Source organism: Poecilia reticulata, chromosome 16 (assembly GCF_904066995.2).
Source record: "Poecilia reticulata chromosome 16, P_reticulata-male-v2, whole genome shotgun sequence".
NCBI lineage: Eukaryota > Metazoa > Chordata > Actinopteri > Cyprinodontiformes > Poeciliidae > Poecilia > Poecilia reticulata.
Genome location: NC_088845.1, coordinates 30,025,166 through 30,046,650, shown reverse-complemented (window position 1 = coordinate 30,046,650; position 21,485 = coordinate 30,025,166). Strand labels below are relative to the sequence as shown.

The following is a 21,485-nucleotide window of genomic DNA, read 5'->3' as shown; positions in this document are numbered from 1 at the left end:
CAGTACCTATGAAAGAAGTAACTTCACAATGCCATGCTATTGTTGAAATTATTTGAATTCAGTCTTTCAATATGTCGCGACATTTAGAGAAAGTGTGTTTTCAGCTATTGCAAGGTGCTGTGGCTTAGTTGGTCAAAGCACCTGTCTAGTAAACAGGAGATCCTGGGTTCAAATCGCAGCAGCACCTTTGAAAGAAGTCGCTTTACAATGCAATAATGTTGTTTAAATTATTTGAATTCAGTTTTACAATATGTCGTGACATTTAGAGAAAGTGTGATTTCAGCTATTGCAAGTTGCTGTGGCTGAGTTGGTCAAAGCATGTGTCTAGTAAACAGGAGATCCTGCGATCAAATCCCAGCGTCACCATTGAAAGAAGTTGCTTTACAATGCCATAATGTTGTTTAAATTATTTGAATACAGTTTTATAATATGTCATAACATTTATAGAAAGTGTGATTTCAGCAACTGCAGGGTGCTGTGGCTTAGTTGGTCAAAGTGCCTGTCTCGTAAACAGGAGTACCTGGGTTCAAATCCCAGCAGCACCTTCGAAAGAAGTCACTTTACTATGCCATAACATTGTTCAAATTATTTTAATTCAGTTTTACAATATGTCGTGACATTTAAAGAAAGTGTGATTTCAGAAATTGCAAGGTGCTGTGGCTTAGTTGGTCAAAGCACCTGTCTAGTAAACAGGAGATCCTGGGCTCAAGTCCCAGCAGTACCTTTGAAAGAAGTAGCTTGACAATGCCATACTATTGTTCAAATTATTTGAATTCAATTTTACAATATGTCATGACATTTAGAGAAAGTGTGATTTCAGCTAGTGGAAGGTGCTGTGTCTTAGTTGGTGAAAGCACCTGTCATGTAAACAGGAGATCCTGGGTTCAAATCCCAGCAGAACCTTTTAGTGAAATGACTTAATTATATTGCAGTCATGTTCAAATGATTGGACTTCAGTTTTACAATATGTCGTGACATTTAGAGAAAGTGTGACTTCAGCTAGTGGAAGGTGCTGTGGCAGAGTTGGTCAAAGCACCTGTCTTGTAAATAGAAGATCCTGGGTTCAAATCCCAGCAGTAACTTTGAAAGAAGTAGCTTCACAATGCCATACTATTGTTCAAATTATTTGAATTAAGTCTTACAATATGTCGTGACATTTAAAGAAAGTGTGATTTCAGAAATTGCAAGGTGCTGTGGCTTAGTTGGTCAAAGCACCTGTCCAGTAAACAGGAGATCCTGGGCTCAAGTCCCAGCAGTAACTTTGAAAGAAGTAGCTTCACAATGCCATACTATTGTTCAAATTATTTGAATTAAGTCTTACAATATGTCGTGAGATTTAGAGAAAGTGAGATTCCAACTATTGCGAGGTGCTGTGGCTTAGTTGGTCAAAGTGCCTGTCTCGTTAACAGGAGTACCTGGGTTCAAATCCCAGCAGCACCTTTCTCTTAATGGCTGAATTATATTATACTGATGTTCAAATGATTTAAATTCCGTTTTACAATATGTCGTGGCATTTAGAGAAAGTGTAATTTCTGTTTTTGCAAGGTGCTGTGGCTTAGTTGGTCAAAGCACGTGTCTTGAAAATAGGAGATCCTGAGTTCAAATGCCAGCAGTACCTTTGAAAAAGTGGCTTCACAATGCCATGCTATTGTTCAAATTATTTAAATTCAATTGTACCATATGTCGTGCCATTAGGGAAAGTGTGATTTTACGTATTGCAAGGTGCTGTGGCTTAGTTGGTCAAACTGCCTGTCTTGTAAACAGGAGTACCTGGGTTCAAATCCCAGCAGCACCCTCGAAAGAAGTCACTTTACTATGCCATTACGTTGTTCAAATTATTTGAATTCAAATTTACAATATGTCGTGACATTTAGAGAAAGTGTGATTTCAGAAACTGCATTGTGTTGTGGCTTAGTTGGTCAAAGCACCTCTCTTGTAAACAGCAGATCCTGGGTTCAAATCCCAGCTGCACCTTAGAAAGAAGTCGCTTTACGATGCTATAATGTTGTTTGAATTCAGTTTTACAATATATCATGACATTTAGAGAAAGTGTGATTTCAGCTAGTGGAAGGTGCTGTGGCTTAGTTGGTGAAAGCGCCTGTTTAGTAAACAGGGGATCCTGGGCTCAAATCCCAGCAGTACCTTTGAAAGAAGTAGCTTCACAATGCCATACTTTTGTTCAAATTATTTTAATTCAATTTTACAATATGTCGTGACATTTAGAGAAAGTGTGATTTTCACTATTGCAAGGTGCTGTGGCTTAATTGGTGAAAGCGCCTGTCTAGTAAACAGGAGATCCTGGGCTCAAAGCCCAGCAGTACCTTTGAAAAAAGTGGCTTCACAATGCCATGCTGTTGTTCAAATTATTTGAATTCAGTCTTACAATATGTCGTGAGATTTAGAGAAAGTGTGATTTCAGCTATTGCAAGGGGCTGTGGCTTAGTTGGTCAAAGCACCTGTCGAGAAAACAGGAGATCCTTGCATCAAATCCCAGCAGCACCTATGAAAGAAGTTGCTTTACGATGCCATAATATTGTTTAAATTCAGTTTTACAATATGTCTTGATATTTAGAGAAAGTGTGATTTCATCTATTGCAAGGTACTGTGGCTTAGTTGGTCAAACCACCTGTCGAGTAAACAGGAGATCCTGGGATCAAATCCAGGCAGCACCTGTGAAAGAAGTTGCTTTACAATGCCATAATGTTGTTTAAATTCAGTTTTACAATATGTCGTGATAATTAGAGAAAGTGTGATTTCATCTATTGTAAGGTACTGTGGCTTAGTTGGTCAAAGCACCTGTCTAGTAAACAGGAGATCCTGGGTTCAAATCCCAGCAGTACCTTTGAAAGAAGTAGCTTCACAATGGCATGCTATTGTTGAAATTATTTGAATTCAGTCTTACAATATGTCGTGATATTTAGAGAAAGTGTGATTTTCGCTATTGCAAGGTGCTGTGGCTAAGTTGGTCAAAGTTCCTGTCTCGTAAACGGGAGCACCTGGGTTCAAATCCCAGGAGCTCCTTTTAGTGAAATGGCTTAATTATATTATGCTGATGTTCAAATAATTTGAATTCCGTTTTACAATATGTCGTGACATTTAGAGAAACTGTGATTTCAGCTAGTGCAAGGTGCTGAGGCTGAGTTGGTCAAAGCATGTGTCTAGTAAAAAGGAGATCCTGGGATCAAATCTCAGCAGGACCATTGAAGGTATTCGCTTTACAATGCCATAATGTTGTTTAAATTATTTGAATTCAATTTTACCATATGTCGTGCCATTTAGAGAAAGTGTGATTTTAGCTATTGCAAGGTGCTCTGGCTTAGTTGGTCAAAGTGCCTGTCTCGTAAACAGGAGTACCTGGGTTCAAATCCCAGCAGCACCTTCGAAAGAATCACTTTACTATGCCATTACATTGATTAAATTATTTTAATTCAGTTTTACAATATGTCGTGACATTTAAAGAAAGTGTGATTTCAGAAATTGCAAAGTGCTGTGGCTTAGTTGGTCAAAGAACCTGTCTAGTAAACAGGAGATCCTGGGCTCAAGTCCCAGCAGTACCTTTGAAAGAAGTAGCTTGACAATGCCATACTATTGTTCAAATTATTATAATTAAGTCTTACAATATGTCGTGAGATTTAGAGAAAGTGAGATTCCAACTATTGCGAGGTGCTGTGGCTTAGTTGGTCAAAGTGCCTTTCTCGTAAACAGGAGTACCTGGGTTCTAATCCCAGCAGCACCTTTTAGTGAATGGCTGAATTATATTATACTGATGTTCAAATGATTTAAATTACGTTTTACAATATGTCGTGGCATTTAGAGAAAGTGTAATTTCTGTTTTTGCAAGGTGCTGTGGCTTAGTTGGTCAAAGCACGTGTCTTGAAAATAGGAGATCCTGGGTTCAAATCCCAGCAGTACCTTTGAAAAAAGTAGCTTCACAATGCCATGCTATTGTTCAAATTATTTAAATTCAGTCTTACAATATGTCGTGACATTTAGAGAAAGTGTGATTTCAGCTATTGCAAGGTGCTGTGGCTTAGTTGGTCAAAGTGCCTGTCTCGTAAACGGGAGCACCTGGGTTCAAATCCCAGGAGCTCCTTTTAGTGAAATGGCTTAATTATATTATGCTGATGTTCAAATAATTTGAATTCCGTTTTACAATATGTCGTGACATTTAGAGAAACTGTGATTTCATCTAGTGCAAAGGTTCTGTGGCTGAGTTGGTCAAAACATGTGTCTAGTAAAAAGGAGATCCTGGGATTAAATCCCAGCAGGACCATTGAAGGAAGTCGCATTACAATGCCATAATGTTGTTTAAATTATTTGAATTCAATTTTACCATATGTCGTGCCATTTAGAGAAAGTGTGATTTTTGCTATTGCAAGGTGCTGTGGCTTAGTTGGTCAAAGTGCCTGTCTCGTAAACAGGAGTACCTGGGTTCAAATCCCAGCAGCACCTTCGAAAGAAGTCACTTTGCTATGCCATTACATTGTTCAAATTATTTGAATTCAATTTTACAATATGTCGTGACATTTAGAGAAAGTGTGATTTTAGCTATTGCAAGGTGCTGTGACTTAGTTGGTCAAAGCACCTGTCTTGTAAACAGGAAATCCTGGGTTCAAATCCCAGCTGCACCTTAGAAAGAAGTCGCTTTACGATGCTATAATGTTGTTTGAATTCAGTTTTACAATATGTCGTGACATTTAAAGAAAGTGTGATTTCAGAAATTGCAAGGTGCTGTGGCTTAGTTGGTCAAAGCACCTGTCTAGTAAAAAGGAGATCCTGGGATCAAATCCCAGCAGGACCATTGAAGGAAGTCGCTTTACAATGCCATAATGTTGTTTAAATTATTTGAATTCAATTTTACCATATGTCGTGCCATTTAGAGAAAGTGTGATTTTAGCTATTGCAAGGTGCTGTGGCTTAGTTGGTCAAAGTGCCTGTCTCGTAAACAGGAGTACCTGGGTTCAAATCCCAGCAGCACCTTCGAAAGAATCACTTTACTATGCCATTACATTGTTTAAATTATTTTAATTCAGTTTTACAATATGTCGTGACATTTAAAGAAAGTGTGATTTCAGAAATTGCAAGGTGCTGTGGCTTAGTTGGTCAAAGCACGTGTCTTGAAAATAGGAGATCCTGGGTTCAAATCCCAGCAGCACCTTTTTCTTAATGGCTGAATTATATTATACTGATGTTCAAATGATTTAAATTACGTTTTACAATATGTCGTGGCATTTAGAGAAAGTGTAATTTCTGTTTTTGCAAGGTGCTGTGGCTTAGTTGGTCAAAGCACGTGTCTTGAAAATAGGAGATCCTTGGTTCAAATCCCAGCTGCACCTTAGAAAGAAGTCGCTTTACGATGCTATAATGTTGTTTGAATTCAGTTTTACAATATGTAAAACTTGGTCAAAATTTGGTCAAAGTGCCTGTCTCGTAAACGGGAGCACCTGGGCTCAAATCCCAGGAGCTCCTTTTAGTGAAATGGCTTAATTATATTATGCTGATGTTCAAATAATTTGAATTCCGTTTTACAATATGTCGTGACATTTAGAGAAACTGTGATTTCATCTAGTGCAAGGTGCTGTGGCTGAGTTGGTCAAAACATGTGTCTAGTAAAAAGGAGATCCTGGGATTAAATCCCAGCAGGACCATTGAAGGAAGTCGCATTACAATGCCATAATGTTGTTTAAATTATTTGAATTCAATTTTACCATATGTCGTGCCATTTAGAGAAAGTGTGATTTTGGCTATTGCAAGGTGCTGTGGCTTAGTTGGTCAAAGCACCTGTCTTGTAAACAGGAGATCCTGGGTTCAAATCCCAGCTGCACCTTAGAAAGAAGTCGCTTTACGATGCTATAATGTTGTTTGAATTCCGTTTTACAATATGTCGTGACATTTAAAGAAAGTGTGATTTCAGAAATTGCAAGGTGCTGTGGCTTAGTTGGTCAAAGCACCTGTCTTGTAAACAGGAGATCCTGGGTTCAAATCTCAGCTGCACCTTAGAAAGAAGTCGCTTTACGATGCTATAATGTTGTTTGAATTCCGTTTTACAATATGTCGTGACATTTAAAGAAAATGTGATTTCAGAAATTGCAAGGTGCTGTGGCTTAGTTGGTCAAAGCACCTGTCTAGTAAAAAGGAGATCCTGGGATCAAATCCCAGCAGGACCATTGAAGGAAGTCGCTTTACAATGCCATAATGTTGTTTAAATTATTTGAATTCAATTTTACCATATGTCGTGCCATTTAGAGAAAGTGTGATTTTAGCTATTGCAAGGTGCTGTGGCTTAGTTGGTCAAAGCACCTGTCTTGTAAACAGGAGATCCTGGGTTCAAATCCCAGCTGCACCTTAGAAAGAAGTCGCTTTACGATGCTATAATGTTGTTTGAATTCGGTTTTACAATATGTCATGACATTTAGAGAAAGTGTGATTTCAGCTAGTGGAAGGTGCTGTGGCTGAGTTCGTCAAAGCACCTGTCTAGTAAACAGGAGATCCTGGGTTCAAATCCCAGCAGCACCTTTGAAAGAAGTAGCTTCACAATGCCATACTTTTGTTCAAATTATTTTAATTCAATTTTACAATATGTCGTGACATTTAGAGAAAGTGTGATTTTGGCTATTGCAAGGTTCTGTGGCTTAGTTGGTCAAAGCACCTGTCTTGTAAACAGGAGATCCTGGGTTCAAATCCCAGCTGCACCTTAGAAAGAAGTCGCTTTACGATGCTATAATGTTGTTTGAATTCAGTTTTAAATTATGTCATGACATTTAGAGAAAGTGTGATCTCATCTATTGCAAGGTGCTGTGGCTTAGTTGGTCAAAGTGCCTGTCTCGTAAACAGGAGTACCTGGGTTCAAATCCCAGCAGCACCTTCGAAAGCAGTCACTTTACTATGCCATTACATTGTTCAAATTATTTGAATTCAATTTTACAATAGGTCGTGACATTTAGAGAAAGTGTGATTTCAGAAACTGCATGGTGCTGTGGCTTAGTTGGTCAAAGCACCTGTCTTGTAAACAGGAGATCCTGGGTTCAAATCCCAGCTGCACCTTAGAAAGAAGTCGCTTTACGATGCTATAATGTTGTTTGAATTCAGTTTTACATTATGTCATGACATTTAGAGAAAGTGTGATTTCAGCTAGTGGAAGGTGCTGTGGCTGAGTTTGTCAAAGCACCTGTCTAGTAAACAGGAGATCCTGGGTTCAAATCCCAGCAGTACCTTTGAAAGAAGTTGCTTCACAACGCCAAGCTATTGTTCAAATTATTTGAATTCAGTCTTACAATATGTCGTGACATTGAAAGAAAGTGTGATTTCAGAAATTGCAAGGTGCTGTGGCTTAGTTTGTCAAAGCACCTGTCTAGTAAACAGGAGATCCTGGGTTCAAATCCCAGCAGTACCTTTGAAAGAAGTAGCTTCACAATGCCATGCTATTGTTCAAATTATTTGAATTCAGTTTTACGATATGTCGTGAGATTTAGAGAAAGTGTCATTTCAGCTGTTGCAAGGTCCTGTGGCTTAGTTAGGTCAAAATGCATGTCTCGTAAACAGGAGTACCTGGGTTCAAATCCCAGCCACACCTTTTAGTGATTTGGCTTAAGTATATTATACTGATGTTAAAATGATTAGAATCCCGTTTTACAATATGTCGTGCCATTTAGAGAAAGTGTAATTTCTGTTTTTGCAAGGTGCTGTGGCTTAGTTGGTCAAAGCATCTGTCTTGTAAACAGGAGATCCTGGGTTCAAATCCCAGCAGTACCATAGAAAGAAGTAACTTCAAGATGCCCTTCTTTTGCTCAAATTACTTGAATTCAGTTTTACAATATGTCGTGACATTTAGAGAAAGTGTGATTTCCACTATTGCAAAGTTCTGTGGCTTAGTTGGTCAAAGCACCTGTCTAGTAAACAAATCCCAGCAGAACCTATGAAAGAAGAGGCTTTATGATATTATAGTCCTGTTATTTGATATTTGAATTCACTTTTGCAATATGTCATAGATACAGGCGGGTTTCCTCTGCATGGTTGCTGGGCTCTCCCTTAGAGATAGGGCGAGAAGCTCGGTCATCTGGGAGGGACTCAGAGTAGAGCTGCTGCTCCTCCACGTTGCGAGGAGCCAGTTGAGGTTTCACGGGCATCTGGTCAGGATGCCTCCCTGGTGAGGTGCTCCACGCATGTTCCACCGGGAGGGTTCCTCGGGGAAGTCCCAGGACACGTTGGAGGGACTATGTCTCTCGGCTGGCCTAGGACCTGGGACGCCCTGTGGTTCCCCCTGAGGAGCTGGAAGAAGTGGCTGGGGAGAGGGAAGTCTGGGCCTCCCCCCTGAAGCTGCTGCCCCAGTGACCCGACACCGGATATGTGGAAGAAAATGGATGGATGGATAGATGGATGGAAGGAAGGAATATGTCGTGACATCTAGAGAAAGTGTGATTTCAGCAGCTGCAAGGTGCTGTTGCTTAGTTGGTCAAAGTGCCTGTCTTGTAAACAGGAGATCCTGGGTTCAAATCCCAGCAGTGCCTTTTGAAGATACATCTTTATAATTGTTGTGATTTTGTTGATCAAATTGTTTGATGTTTGCATTCAGGTTCAAAATATGTCCTAGCATTTAGAGAAACTGTGTGATTTATGCAATTCCAAGGTGGTGTGGCTTAGTTGGTCAAAATGCCTGTCTAGTCAACAGGGGTCCTAGGTCCAAATCCTAGTTGCTCCTTTGAAAGAATGGTTTAATAATTGGTACATTTTTGTTGTTTAAATTGTTTGTTGTTTAAATTGTTTGACATTTGAAATCAGTTTTACAATCTCTGTTGATATTTAGAGAAACTGTGATTTCAGCATTTTCAAGATGCTGTGGCTTAGTTGGTCAAAGCACCTGACTTGTATACAGGAGATACCAGGTTCAAATCCCAACAGCGTCTTTTAATTAAAATGGTTATGTACATGTTAATTTTTGATGTTTTTACAATATTCTTTGACATCTAGAGAAATAGTAATGTCAGCAATTTTATTTAAAAAATGCATTCATTCCTATGTTTTTTTGTTGTTTTTTTTGGCTCTGCTCTCATCACTTAAGTGTAGACAATAATTAAAGGATCATTCCAGTGAATTTATTATTACTCACTCTGACATGTCTTCCCATCTTGTCTCAATGTGTATCCTTCTCCGCATTTACACACACACGAATTTTCCGTATTCATGAACTCCTGCTCACAGCCGTGATTCCCTTGAAGGCAGTGCTCTATTTCTGGAGGACACATATGCAGACACATATGTTTTACAATCAAAAATAGGAAAACGTGGATGAAAAAAAATTTTTTAAATGATTGAATAAAAGACTAAAAATGGACTGTAATAGTAAGGATTCTGTGATATGAAGGCCTTTTAAATGCAACGGAACAACGCTGAATGCTGACTTTCAGGCATAAAATAGCTGGAAATTATAACTTTTCTCACAAAAGTATATATACCCTGGAAACCTTTTCTCATGTATTATTTCAAGGATTGTCACAAACTAGGATATAAATGTAAAGTGTTCCCAAGGAAACAAAGACCAGGGTAGGAAGGAGGAAACAGGAGAACCTACCAAAAATATCATGAAAGGTGAAATTTAGTTATCAGTTCTTTGTTGTGGATTTTTTTTCTCTTCTCTCTTCCACTTCTTCCCAAAATGTCTTTTTTCTATTTGCTTATTTTATTTTATTTTTTGTTGTTACTTGTTCTCTCATCCAATTGGTTATTTGATATTTGATACAGCAATACCTCTGTTTATTAGAGTGTGATGTTTGTTTTATATGCAGTAACTGGTGAATAAAAAAAAGACAAAGGAAAAAGCACAGACATTTAAAACATAATGATTAAAAAAATCTCATTTGGAAGATGGAGGTCTGGTCAGATGAAACTTTTTTAGCCAATATGTAAAATTCTGCACTGCATATCACCGCACATCCATTTTTTTCGTCTTAAGGCTCTGGGACAACAATATTGTCTTTCTGGATCATTCAAACACTTTGCTGAAATGCTCCAGTTAAAGTTCAGACATAAATCCTGTTGAGAATCTGACGCAAAATGTCACTTTTACTAGTTACACATGCATTTTTTTCAGAATAGGTTAGAAACCGTAAAGAGATTTGCTGCTGTAACTGCAGTGAAATCGGGTTTTAGAAAGTGCTGATTCTACTCCAAACCCATTCCTGCCGCTTTTTGGGGTCAGTCCTGAGGGTTTAGGTTTACCTACTGGAGGTGGAAAAGTAACAGCATTTTCGCCACCTAATTCCTCTTAAATGGAAGGACGCTGCTCCACCCAGAGTGTTGATACAGGACACACTACTTAACTTAAAACTAGAGAAAATCAGGTATGTGAGGAGAGGCTCTGAAAATAGATTTCATAAAACCTGGAAATCTTTTATGACTTTTTTTTTTTTTCAATAAACCCTCAACAAAGGTCCAGGAATAGCAGACCCTTGACATTTTGACTCAGCAGTGGTTCCATAAATCTTGACATTGGTTTTCAAATTTTCTTGTAGGTGACAGTTAGTTGTTTGTTGGGTGGCTTTTTCTTCTTCTCTGATGGTATTGTGATTTTTATTTATTTATATATTTATAATGCAAAAAGCCTAATAAATATATTAAACACCAGAAAGTATCGATTCAGAGTGAATAAAAATAAACAAGATTTTCTCCCCTTCCACTCCACAATTCCTCTTTGTTTCTAGATCTTGAAATTTTAATCAAACTCATGTTCACAGTCGTAAGGCGACAAAATGGTTGGACACTTTTGTAAGGCGCTGCGTAGCGAACACCAAGGTGCTACTGAAACATAATACTTTTCTCAAATCCTTTTTAAAAAAAGTTTCACGATTTCTTCAACCACAATGTGCTCCAATCTGCATACTTTTACAAGTTTTCCCATCTGGTCTGAGTGTGAAGCCTTTCCTGCATCGACACACACACGAGTCTCCAGCGCTCACAAACTCCTGTTCGCAGCCATGGCTGCCGTCAGCACAGGGATCCACCTCTGTGTGAAAGAGAGAGAGTCTGTGTAGGTTTGTCAGTAGGTTTGAAAAGTTTCTTCTCTTCATCAGCAATATCTCTTCTCAAGATTTGTCGGCTAACGGGGAAAGAGCAAGAGCGTACATTTTTGAATAATGACATCCTAGAGTTTTCTTGTGCAAAATATTTTGGATAAATGAATAAATATGACATAAAAACAGTCAAATATCAGAACCCAGTGAGTCCTAAGAACCTGTTTTTATGAGAAATTAAAAGAATTTTGAAAAAATGTCATCAACTAAACAGGTGTTGTCTCAGCTACCTAAAGCATAGGCAGCATCACTTTGACATAATATGCTGATTTTGAAAAAAATATATTTTTTTATATTTATTCCTCTCAACCCTTTCATAATGTGAAGAGTTTATCATTCAGAATCAGCTTTTTAAGATTTGAACATGATAAATAATAACTAATACATTTTAACTGGTTAACTGGTTAATTCTAAATTAATTGATTAGATTGCATGAATCACTAAGTGGTTTGGAGAATGAATGTTCAGATTTTTAATTTTGCTTTATAAAATGATTTCCATCTCTTCTTCTGATGAAGGTAAACTCACGCTTCATGCACAGAATTTGGATTTCCAAAAACCTGCTAAGAGTCTGACGGAAAGTGGAAAACTATCAAATCGACTGAGCTGAATTGTTTGCAAATAGAAAATCTATCTTGCTGGAAGATTAAATAATGTTTCTTGGATTGAAAACAACGCAGCCAGATTCCAGTCCAGTCTGTAGGCATGACTGGACCCAGCTGGCTGGTGAATGACTGCATGTTTTCCTCTCTCTCTTCCATCACTTTTATTCTGTGAATCAGCTCTCAGATGCATAGAGGAGTCTGATGAAGGTTTTTGAAATGGCAAAAAATAGATTCTGCTGTTGAATACTCTTTGGTTCCTTCAAGGCCTCACATGTACTGATCTGTTCTAATCTATTACAAAATGACAAAAGGATTTTCTGTCAATTTCGCAACTCTATAACAAAAATACCATTAAATGTGTTTCATTAAGTTGTAAAGAAAATTAAAAAATGCATGTTATGGACAATTAAAGGTAAAATTGTGTTTAGACACATACTTTTACAAGTTTTCCCATCTGGTCTGAGTGTGAAGCCTATCCTGCATCGACACACACACGAGTCTCCGGCGCTCACAAACTCCTGTTCGCAGCCATGGCTGCCGTCAGCACAGGGATCCACCTCTGTGTGAAAGAGAGAGAGTGTGTGTAGGTGTGTGTGTCAGCTCCTGTGAACAAGACTGTCAGTAGTTTTCAAGAGTTTCAATACTGCAGCTCATTCTCAACATTCATCAGGTTATCAAAGACGGCAAGAACATGTTTTTGAGTTCTGTTGTGTTTTTTGTTTTTTGAGAAAAGAAAAGAATCAGCAAACGTTGGACACAACTGAATTGTTTGGTCTGCTTCTTACGCAGGTATTTTTCTGTCTTTTACAGTTACAGATGAAGTAAAATATGTCCATTTATGTTAAAAAGACATGAGTTGATCATTTAAATTTAAAACTGTGATTTGGCCCTCACGTCCTTCCACAGATTCTCACAGTTGTTTGCTGGGATTTTGTCCTGTTCCTCCTGACAGAACCGTCGGGAGCGGTCCACATCTCTGTTGTTAATATCTCGCTTCGTCTCTTCTGATTTTTCCATTCTGTCATTAAAGGAGGTAGTTTTGTTTATGTGTTGCATTAAAGTGCCTTCACCTTTGTCAGATGTTGTGAATCAGCCTATCAGAAGCTTGTAAAGCCATGGCATCATGATCTGGGCTTTGACAAAATTGTTTAAAGACATAGTAACCTCAGTTTATGTAAAAGAAAGTAATTTATTAGCATATTCTAATAAATTATTCCTCCAAATATCTTCACATGTAGCAAATAGGAATAATTTGGTAATCCTTAAAGATTTAAAAACAACGGGTGAAAAAAAGGTCTAATTTAATGCTAAACACAAAAAAATAAAAGGAAAAGAGTCTCGTTATAATGTAGGTACATTTCTGACTTTATTTCTCTATATCACTAGACATATTTTGTGAATGTGCACAAAAAAAGTTCTTTAAAACACTTTTAGCAAACAGAGTAACAAGAGCCTTACTTTGGCAGGTTTTCCCATCTGACCTGAGTGTGTAGCCGTTAGTGCATTTACACACACAGGCGGTTTCTGTGTTCATAAACTCCTGTTCACACCCGTGGCTTCCAGCAGCGCAGTGATCAATCTCTGAGAAGAAGGATAAAACAAAAAAAATAATTAAAACAAAACACTTTAAGCATTAAATTTGCCCCAATACATCGCTATCTATTGAAACTACTAATCATTTGGTTGTGAGCGGGAGTTCACAAATGATTTCAGAATTGGTTTGGTCTCTTGACCTCGTTCCAGAAATGAGGGAAAATTCTCGTACGGCTGCAAGTCTTTCCGTCTGCATTCAGGACGAAGCCTTTCTTGCAGCTGCAGATGTAGGATCCCGGTAAGCTGACACAGTTGTGCTCACAGCCATGGTTTCCCAGGTCACAGTAATCTATTCCTGAGGAGCAAGAGAGAAAACATTATTAATGTCATAACCACACCGCCAGGGCCACTGCTGCATTTACAAAAGGACAAATGAAACAGACTTTTAAAAAAAAATGGTGTAACTTTCAATCCTCCCGATTGCAATAACACACATCCTTCAGGAAATCCCCCTCTGCTTTTTTTTGTGTTAGCATCCACCAAGAGAGCAAAGGGAAGCTTTCCCAGCAGTGGGTGGACAAGACATCAGTAGTAGCAGGGCTGCTGGCTGTGGTTTCAGCGGAGATAAAGGGCCCTCAGCGGAGGGCCACAAAGATCATTTATTTCCAAGAGATACGTTCGTAGTAACGGCTCAGCGTGACTGTTTTAGCCTTGTCTGCCACATATGTTGCACGGCCTTATTTATTCAGATCATTCATGATCATAATTAAAACTTTGTCATATTTTGCGCACGTCGTCTTTAAGGCGAAAACAGTAAGATTTACGTCACACTACGACCCTTGAAAAAGTGTTCGCGTCTCTTGAACTTGTTACAATGCAAAGACAAACGTCAACACGCTTAATTAGAAATTAATGTAATAAATCAACACAAAGATGACCATAATTGTGAAGTAGAAGGAAAATTATTCATGGTTTCCAATGTTTTTTTTCCTACAAGTAGAAATCTACAAATTATGGCAAGTTTTCAGTTCAACTTTTCTGTGATAATGTTATTTCATCATCTAAGACATCAGAGCGTGTTGCCTTGATTCTTTCCTGCATGTTTGACAAATCCTTAAATCTCCCATGGCAACCATTCAGATCTACATAACGCCTGGGTGGATCAAGCCCCACCTTTGAGACGAAGCTCCTCCTCAGAGCTGCATCTTCTCAGTCTGCTCTGTGCTTCCAAGCACAGAGCAGACCTTTCCAAAAACTCCCCACTCTGCTCCTTCAGACTAGCCAGGAGCAATTAGCAAACACCTGGTGGAACTGCTCATCTGCTGAGCTCATTATAAAAGCTATTTTTCAGTCCAACGATGATAAAAACATCACTATAGGATTTAAATAAGGAGACATGTTGTGATAAATTCCTGGAGGTGGAGTTTTAGAAAGAGCAGGAGTTTTTAAAGAGGCAGAGACCCAGCTATAAGGCTTTAAATTATGATGTCAAATTTCTTTCAAGCCATCATTTTATAACAACTGATGGTAACATAGGTACCTGACTCTGCTAGAAAATGATTGTACATGGCTGGAAAACATATGATACTACTACCCCTTTAAAGTAAAAGAATGAGCAGGATAGAGGATTGTCGGTGTCAACGTGAGACTTCTTACTGTTGCATGTCTTCAGGTCAATGGTGAGCTCATATCCTGGACGACAGCGACACTCGTAGCCATCAGCCAGGTTGACACAGATGTGATCACAGCCGTGGTCCACCATGGCGCACATATCCTCAGCTGCAGAGAGACAACATGGCGGCAGGTCACTAACCGCTTCAGAACAGCTGCACTGGAAATGTTTAACAGTCAGAGATTCACCTTTACATGTCTTCCCATCCGGGTTGAGAGTGAAGCCTTTCCGGCACCTGCACCTGTAGGAGGCGGGACTGCTCACACAGATGTGCTGGCACTGATGCTCCACCACCTTGCACATGTCTGAGCCTAATGAACACACGCAAACACTAAAGCACAGCTCTGCAATGAATAACGACAATTAAAACTTAGGTCAGGGATTGCTCACCTCCACACAGCTTGGACTTGAATACTGAGATCAGGGTTTCTATCTGACTAAAATTGGCCACCAGGTGGACATGCTCAGAGTGGGGCTGACTTCCTATGGCCTTCAGGGTCTTCATTTCCACCCGTCCCACTCCGATTGCAAAAATCTGGATGCCGGCCTCCCTCGCTTCAGCCGCGATCTCCTCCACTGTGTCCTGAGGTCTTCCGTCGGTCACAATCATAGCAATCCGTGGGATTTGCAGGCTCTTCGGTCGGGCCCCCTGCTCCTCAGTGAGCGCTACCTCCATGGTGTACTGGATGGCCAAGCCGGTCATGGTGCCGGTGGCCAGATGCTGCATGTTTCTCACAGCCTCCTCCACCTGGGCTTTGGAGGTGTGGGTGTTGAGGGAGAACTCAGGCTGGACCACGCTGCCGTACTGCAGCAGCCCCACACGGGTGGCGTTGAGGCCAACGTCGAGAAACTGCAGCAGGTTGATGATGAAGGTCTTGACCTTGTCATAGTCTTCGGGTCGGATGCTCCTGGAGCTGTCGATGACAAAGATGAAGTCCAGCGGCGTGGCTTTACACGGATTCTCTGCAAATCGGGAAGAGGGCAGAGGTCAGATTTTGGTCCAAAGACGACCAGTGCAGAGACACACTGCAAAAACACAAAATCTTATCAAGTGTTTTTGGTGTAGTTTGCTAGTGCAAATATGGTAGAGTACTTGAAAGAAGACATAACTAACCAACAAGCATCTTTTCAGCAAAATATAGAAGCTTAAGTGGATAATTTGAAAATGTTAATAAAAACTAGGCGTGATCACAAACTTTATAAAACCTGACCTGATGACTGATTTTGGCCGATGCTGATTTTTTTTTTTTATATCTGAAATGAATTGGTAACAGTTGAATGACTGTTGTTAAGTGTAAAAGTGCAGACATGACCTGGAGGGCTGGTCTATCAGTCAAACCTCTCACAACAGAGCAAAAAAGGACAGAAGCTGATTATTTGCAGAGGAAGATAAGATGGCTGGATAAAATAAGATCCACAAATTTTCAGAGATTACCAAAATTAAAGAAATTGGGATAGATTTTTTTTTTTTTTTTGGCTGGCTGATTTACAATACACACCTAATAAAAAGTACTAGCACCACTGGCAGATTTTTTTCATTTATAAGACATGAAAAATATCATAAATGCAATAACCTGCCAGAGAAACTGTTACTTTTTCATCAATATTAAGGAATTATCCACTTAGAAAAAGCTCCAATATCTTGCTGAAACGTTACTTGTAAGCTAGTTTTGTCTTATTTCAAGTGTGCTAAGATATTTGCGTTAGAAACTAGACCAAAAATACCTGGTAATATTTTGTGTGTGTGTGTGGGGGGGGTTGCAGTCCAAGTCGTCTCGTTAACAGCGAGTCTCTCACCCGGTGTGTTGTTCTGGATGGTTGTGTCGTTTCGTCGTTTGACCATGACCAGTTTGGGACGGCGTCTTTCTGGACGCGCCGCGCTGCAGCATAGCAGGCAGAAGAAGGCCAGGACCAGTGACCTCATGACGACGAGAGGAGACAACTGCAGCAGAGAGGTAACATAACAGAGATTCATAAAATCAGAAGATGAGAGCTCATCTGGATGGAAATGACAAAACAGAAACTCAAAGAGGCAACAAGCCAGGAAGTCTGCTGTCCAATAGGGAGCCTTGATACATGCTGCCCTGTCACAACCTCAAACATCAATGCATTTTACTGGGGCGTTTCTGATTCGAACACAAAATAGAAAAAAATCATATTTAATCCATTATATAGTTATTGTGTGAAGAACTGTTGAAGTTGGTTTTCAAACTTTTTACCCTTTGAGGCAAATTTCAACTACTGGCAGGCCTCAAAATTCATAACTTAAAAATGCAAAAAGTTAGTTTATTTTGATGGTTTTGTTTATTTGTTTGATTTACCTGCTCAACAATAAACATTTTTTATTGTTGAGCAGGTAAATCTCAACATTATTAAATATCGAAAACCTATACTGATCCTCATTAAAGGATCAGTATTATGTAAAAATCAACTTTTTTGAGCTTTACATCATATTATGACGTTATTCCATCAACAGAATCATATCTGGGTGTTGCTCTGATTACTTCAAGAAAGAAAATTAGTTTCTAAAGAGACAGAGGCCTGTATACTTAGCATTTTTATAACAATTGAAGGTAACATAGACACTTGATGGTGCTATAAAATGACTCTATGTGACTGGAAAATACATAATGCTGCCCCTTTAACATGCAGGATAAAAGAATAAATTGCTTCACAGTTCATCATTATCTTCAGAAGTATCATTATCATCATCAACAACTTTATTTATAAACCACTTTAACACAACCACAGCTGAAACAAAGTGCTAATTGTCAGTAATAAATTTGATTAATAAGAATAATAATAAATGAGAGATGAGATGCTGTTCTGTCTGCAGAATTTATACTGCCATGCTACGATGCAGAATATGAGAACATATGCAGAGACTTTTGTTCATCAAGGCAAAAGGTGAGACATTTATTATAAAAACTGACAGTAAAGGAAAATCTAAAACTGAATCAAAAATGTTGCTATGGACAAAAATGTTATGGATGATCTTGACTGTCCTCTTCATGAGGCTGACTGAGCCCAGTGTGGTACAAACTGTTACAGGATATCTCTCCTGCCGACAGCCATCGCCATCTTCTTCAATGCCTCTTTGAAGAATATTGATGAGCTACAACAACATTTAATTTCCATTTGGGATTAACAAAGTATTTTTGAATTGAATTAGCTGTATTTTCATACTAGAAGATTCTGATAATCCAGAAATGTTTCACACATAAGATATAGAAAAACACTTCAAGCTCATTTTTCGTAATAAATTATGGCATTGAAAAAAAAGATATGAATTCCTTTAATCTTCTCGCATCTCCTCCCCTAAGTCACTAAGCATATATCTTTACTCTATAATTTCTAGTTCAAAAGCTGCTTTTTAATTTAATCTGTTAAATTTGTCCAGGATTCCACAGTATTTGGGGTTAATTCTTGCTGAAGTTGGCTCCAGATAAGCAATGTCCACATATATAGTCTGACCCTATCAGCGAAGGCTCTGCTGTGTGAAGCTCCATCTCCATCAGTGGTTTTCTTCATTGCACTTGGTTCAGCTAGCCAAGTTCTTCCAACTCTCTCCATCAATTTCTGATGTGAGTCGTTTATCAAACGTACACAGGGTTCCAGTGAAGAAGTAAATCCTGCCAGAAATTACAGTATATTGCTTTAGTCCATAAATCCTGAATCGCTGAATATTCCCAGACAGTATGAACAAAGAAACCAAAGCCTCCTGAGGGTCAAGAGGGGCAGAACCAGCAGAACCCATCTGGTGCAGCGGCCATTTTGTGTCTAAATGACTGCCGTCAAATAAAATCCATGGCAGACTTTGATATCAATATAAAGAGGTTTAGGATTCTTTGAAGTTTTTTGATTGCTCCCTCAGTTCTTATTCTGAAGTAGAAAAACAGTGATTGATTATCAATATTGTGTCTTGGCATCAGTTCCTGCAAGCTAAGGATCACTGTTTCCCCACTGTGATCCCAAAGAGGTTTACTACCCTAATTTTGATCATAAAATGGTTTTCCTCCAGACATGAAAGTTGCAGTATGTAACTTTTATAAAAAATTTTGTTTTACATATTTGTTGAAACTGTCACTATGTTGTAACAGTACGTTATGAGACAAAAAGTTCGGCCTCCTCCCTGAGCTGCTGTTGTTTTGCTCCCAGGCAAAAATGAAAATCAGACAGAAAATCTGTGAAAAAAATCGAGCTCCTCTGCCTTCTCCCAGTGCTAACTAGAACCAACCAATCAGAGGAAAGTATTAATGCTGTCAATCACCCCTCTTTGTGGCTGCTCATCCCCACCTCTGCCTCTCCCATTGCACAGCCTGTCATGAGCGCTAAGGCTAGTTAGCATAGCCACCGATGGCAGCAGATAAATGGCTTTCCTGTAACTTTACGTTGTTTCTCCACCATTAGCACATTTAGCAGTGAGAACATGAGGTTGATTGATAGCACTAAGCCCCTCCTCCGGGCTCTGATCAGGATCGGTACATTTCTTCAGACGACAGTAGCAGCTCCGGAAGGAGGTGGAGGAGATTGATCTTTTCACAGATTATCTGTCTCAAAGTATTGTCATGACGTAGTGAAAGTTTTAACAAATATGTTTTCAAAATTTACATACTGCACCCTTTGAAGCGCAGACCTCTGATGACTTCACCTGGAGGAAAAACCCCTCTAGGATCTGGAAATGGGCTCAACAGAGTTTGCGCATTCTGAAAAACCTCAAACAAGACTTCCCACTGTAATCTTACAGAGCTGCGACTGAGAGTCCGTTGACACTTCAGGACCGTATTTAGCCATCGGCATCGTTTGGGTTCAGAGCCACTGGATTTTTATCCACACGGGTGGCTTAGGTTGATTTAAGAGAGGCTGACAGGTAGCACAGATTGTTTCCCAATCCGGCTCCCAGGAGAGCCATTCTCTATCTGCCATATTCAGACTGTACAGCTTGCCACCGACGTGAAAAATATCAACAGTCACTACTACTACAAATACAGCCACATTGAAAGACAGAATTGTGGTAAATCTGAACTTTCCAGATTGTTCAGATGAAGCAGGAAAAGTTGATATCATGGACCGCTGAACAGAGGAACAGTTTCTACTGTATCTGCTGACCTGGGTCAAACAGAGGTCACGTTTACCACACCGATAAGCTGACCTCTGACCTCACTTTGGTTTGATGCCTCTTTACTGCTCGTCTAACCCTAACCCTCTTCTGTTCAACTGTGAAATAATGTGTATGCTGGCGATATGGAGCTAAAAATCACAATACTTATTGTAATAACAATAAAAGTGACAATAAGAACTATTAATTACTTCTTTTTAAGGTGACTGTATAGTTGTGACTGCATGACACAGCAATAATAGCCACACAAACAACAAATACTGCTCCTGAAAAACATTTGTAATACATTTCTTTAAGACACCAGTCACATAAAGTGTAATTAGCGTAACTAAACTGCACACAATGTTTCAAAAATGTTTTGACATTTATTGATACTTCTATTGAACAAATAGTGGAGAAAATAGTGAAGCAAAATCCCAACAATACGGACAGTGTTGGTGGGGGGTTAAACATAACCAATTGGAATTTATTGCTACAATGATAAAACACACTTCTTATCATGATAAGAAATGTATCACGATAAATGATGAACAATTAAATAAATGTTCATCCATAGCTTATAGTAAGCCATAAGTTTTTAAAAACTGTCATTTTAAAACATGTTTTTCTTCTGTCAAATGTATTGAAATTGTATCTTATGTTTTCTGCTTATTAAAATAAGTCCAAGATAATATGTTTACTATTATCTCAAACAAACAACAATGAACTGAGCAACTTTTATTAGACCTGATCTCTGTTTTGATCATTTCTCCATACTTGATGACTTTTCCTGACACAGGTGAAGGGAGCCCAGACTCTGAAGTAAGCATTAAATAATCTGTTTCCTGGAGTAGCCTTAGCCAGAATGGAAACAAAACTGTGTTCTAACGTTGAAAGTTTTGAAAGTCACTCACCTTGTTGGAAAAACTGAATCAGTTGTAAGTTCCTTTGAAACAATATCTCAATCTCTTCCAGAACGGAATCAAAAAGAAAAGCTCCGCTGGAAATTTTTTTCCCAGTATTGCTGCCTTCTGCCGTAAATATACACATATATATATGTATATCCCAGAAGTGTGTCTCTCTGCTTCGCTCAGTCCCGTCCTCCATCTGCTTCACCTCTCTGTTTACACTCCCTCTGACTCAAACTTCGGAGACGCCTCTCGTTCAGCTCAGCCTGCCTGTAAACCCACAAATACAGCTTGTGTTTATTTCAGTGACATATTGTCGCCGAACTTGCCCAGCAAATAGAACAGAATTAAAAATGTTCCCCATGTTGTACAGCGTTTAAATATTTTAATAAAAGACATAAAAATAATGAGGAATAAAAACTCGTAAAAAATGACACTCGTTTTATTCGATGTGGAGGAACGCTTCATATAACCTCTGATTAGCTGATAAGCATCCATCAGCTGCCATGTTTGATGTTCAACCACACTTGGCATCCGACAAACCAGTTCCGTTTTCAGATGGATTGAATCTGTGAGATACTCAGAGCTTGAAATATTATCTCC

At 39.0% G+C, this 21,485-nt stretch overlaps 1 protein-coding gene and 22 non-coding genes across 23 annotated transcripts; 22 read left to right on the top strand and 1 right to left on the bottom strand.

The window, feature by feature from the left end:
• The first annotated feature begins 471 nt into the window (after window positions 1–471).
• trnat-cgu (transfer RNA threonine (anticodon CGU)) lies at window positions 472–545 on the top strand. Its single transcript has one exon. It is a non-coding gene; the product is annotated as a tRNA-Thr (tRNA).
• Window positions 546–1,366: 821 nt separating this feature from the next.
• Window positions 1,367–1,440, top strand: trnat-cgu (transfer RNA threonine (anticodon CGU)). The gene has a single exon. It is a non-coding gene; the product is annotated as a tRNA-Thr (tRNA).
• A 281-nt stretch (window positions 1,441–1,721) lies between these two features.
• On the top strand, window positions 1,722–1,795 carry trnat-ugu (transfer RNA threonine (anticodon UGU)). The gene has a single exon. It is a non-coding gene; the product is annotated as a tRNA-Thr (tRNA).
• Window positions 1,796–2,768: 973 nt separating this feature from the next.
• Window positions 2,769–2,842, top strand: trnat-agu (transfer RNA threonine (anticodon AGU)). Its single transcript has one exon. It is a non-coding gene; the product is annotated as a tRNA-Thr (tRNA).
• Window positions 2,843–2,947: 105 nt separating this feature from the next.
• Window positions 2,948–3,021, top strand: trnat-cgu (transfer RNA threonine (anticodon CGU)). The gene has a single exon. It is a non-coding gene; the product is annotated as a tRNA-Thr (tRNA).
• Window positions 3,022–3,305: 284 nt separating this feature from the next.
• trnat-cgu (transfer RNA threonine (anticodon CGU)) lies at window positions 3,306–3,379 on the top strand. The gene has a single exon. It is a non-coding gene; the product is annotated as a tRNA-Thr (tRNA).
• Window positions 3,380–3,662: 283 nt separating this feature from the next.
• Window positions 3,663–3,736, top strand: trnat-cgu (transfer RNA threonine (anticodon CGU)). The gene has a single exon. It is a non-coding gene; the product is annotated as a tRNA-Thr (tRNA).
• Window positions 3,737–3,840: 104 nt separating this feature from the next.
• Window positions 3,841–3,914, top strand: trnas-uga (transfer RNA serine (anticodon UGA)). Its single transcript has one exon. It is a non-coding gene; the product is annotated as a tRNA-Ser (tRNA).
• Window positions 3,915–4,019: 105 nt separating this feature from the next.
• Window positions 4,020–4,093, top strand: trnat-cgu (transfer RNA threonine (anticodon CGU)). The gene has a single exon. It is a non-coding gene; the product is annotated as a tRNA-Thr (tRNA).
• A 285-nt stretch (window positions 4,094–4,378) lies between these two features.
• On the top strand, window positions 4,379–4,452 carry trnat-cgu (transfer RNA threonine (anticodon CGU)). The gene has a single exon. It is a non-coding gene; the product is annotated as a tRNA-Thr (tRNA).
• A 105-nt stretch (window positions 4,453–4,557) lies between these two features.
• On the top strand, window positions 4,558–4,631 carry trnat-ugu (transfer RNA threonine (anticodon UGU)). The gene has a single exon. It is a non-coding gene; the product is annotated as a tRNA-Thr (tRNA).
• Window positions 4,632–4,906: 275 nt separating this feature from the next.
• Window positions 4,907–4,980, top strand: trnat-cgu (transfer RNA threonine (anticodon CGU)). The gene has a single exon. It is a non-coding gene; the product is annotated as a tRNA-Thr (tRNA).
• A 104-nt stretch (window positions 4,981–5,084) lies between these two features.
• On the top strand, window positions 5,085–5,158 carry trnas-uga (transfer RNA serine (anticodon UGA)). Its single transcript has one exon. It is a non-coding gene; the product is annotated as a tRNA-Ser (tRNA).
• Window positions 5,159–5,753: 595 nt separating this feature from the next.
• On the top strand, window positions 5,754–5,827 carry trnat-ugu (transfer RNA threonine (anticodon UGU)). Its single transcript has one exon. It is a non-coding gene; the product is annotated as a tRNA-Thr (tRNA).
• A 96-nt stretch (window positions 5,828–5,923) lies between these two features.
• On the top strand, window positions 5,924–5,997 carry trnat-ugu (transfer RNA threonine (anticodon UGU)). The gene has a single exon. It is a non-coding gene; the product is annotated as a tRNA-Thr (tRNA).
• Window positions 5,998–6,272: 275 nt separating this feature from the next.
• trnat-ugu (transfer RNA threonine (anticodon UGU)) lies at window positions 6,273–6,346 on the top strand. Its single transcript has one exon. It is a non-coding gene; the product is annotated as a tRNA-Thr (tRNA).
• Window positions 6,347–6,442: 96 nt separating this feature from the next.
• trnat-agu (transfer RNA threonine (anticodon AGU)) lies at window positions 6,443–6,516 on the top strand. The gene has a single exon. It is a non-coding gene; the product is annotated as a tRNA-Thr (tRNA).
• A 105-nt stretch (window positions 6,517–6,621) lies between these two features.
• Window positions 6,622–6,695, top strand: trnat-ugu (transfer RNA threonine (anticodon UGU)). The gene has a single exon. It is a non-coding gene; the product is annotated as a tRNA-Thr (tRNA).
• Window positions 6,696–6,791: 96 nt separating this feature from the next.
• On the top strand, window positions 6,792–6,865 carry trnat-cgu (transfer RNA threonine (anticodon CGU)). Its single transcript has one exon. It is a non-coding gene; the product is annotated as a tRNA-Thr (tRNA).
• A 105-nt stretch (window positions 6,866–6,970) lies between these two features.
• trnat-ugu (transfer RNA threonine (anticodon UGU)) lies at window positions 6,971–7,044 on the top strand. Its single transcript has one exon. It is a non-coding gene; the product is annotated as a tRNA-Thr (tRNA).
• Window positions 7,045–7,678: 634 nt separating this feature from the next.
• trnat-ugu (transfer RNA threonine (anticodon UGU)) lies at window positions 7,679–7,752 on the top strand. Its single transcript has one exon. It is a non-coding gene; the product is annotated as a tRNA-Thr (tRNA).
• A 681-nt stretch (window positions 7,753–8,433) lies between these two features.
• On the top strand, window positions 8,434–8,507 carry trnat-ugu (transfer RNA threonine (anticodon UGU)). The gene has a single exon. It is a non-coding gene; the product is annotated as a tRNA-Thr (tRNA).
• A 576-nt stretch (window positions 8,508–9,083) lies between these two features.
• Window positions 9,084–21,106, bottom strand: LOC103478691 (uncharacterized). Its single transcript, XM_017309346.2, has 10 exons — window positions 20,889–21,106; window positions 16,674–16,818; window positions 15,267–15,839; window positions 15,065–15,187; window positions 14,861–14,983; window positions 13,437–13,559; window positions 13,130–13,252; window positions 12,108–12,230; window positions 10,877–10,999; window positions 9,084–9,229 (listed from the first exon to the last, which is right to left on the bottom strand). The coding sequence occupies exons 2-10, from the start codon at window positions 16,798–16,800 to the stop codon at window positions 9,099–9,101; spliced, it is 1,569 nt and encodes a 522-aa protein (XP_017164835.2). The 5' UTR covers window positions 16,801–16,818; window positions 20,889–21,106; the 3' UTR covers window positions 9,084–9,098.
• Between the last annotated feature and the right edge of the window lie 379 nt (window positions 21,107–21,485).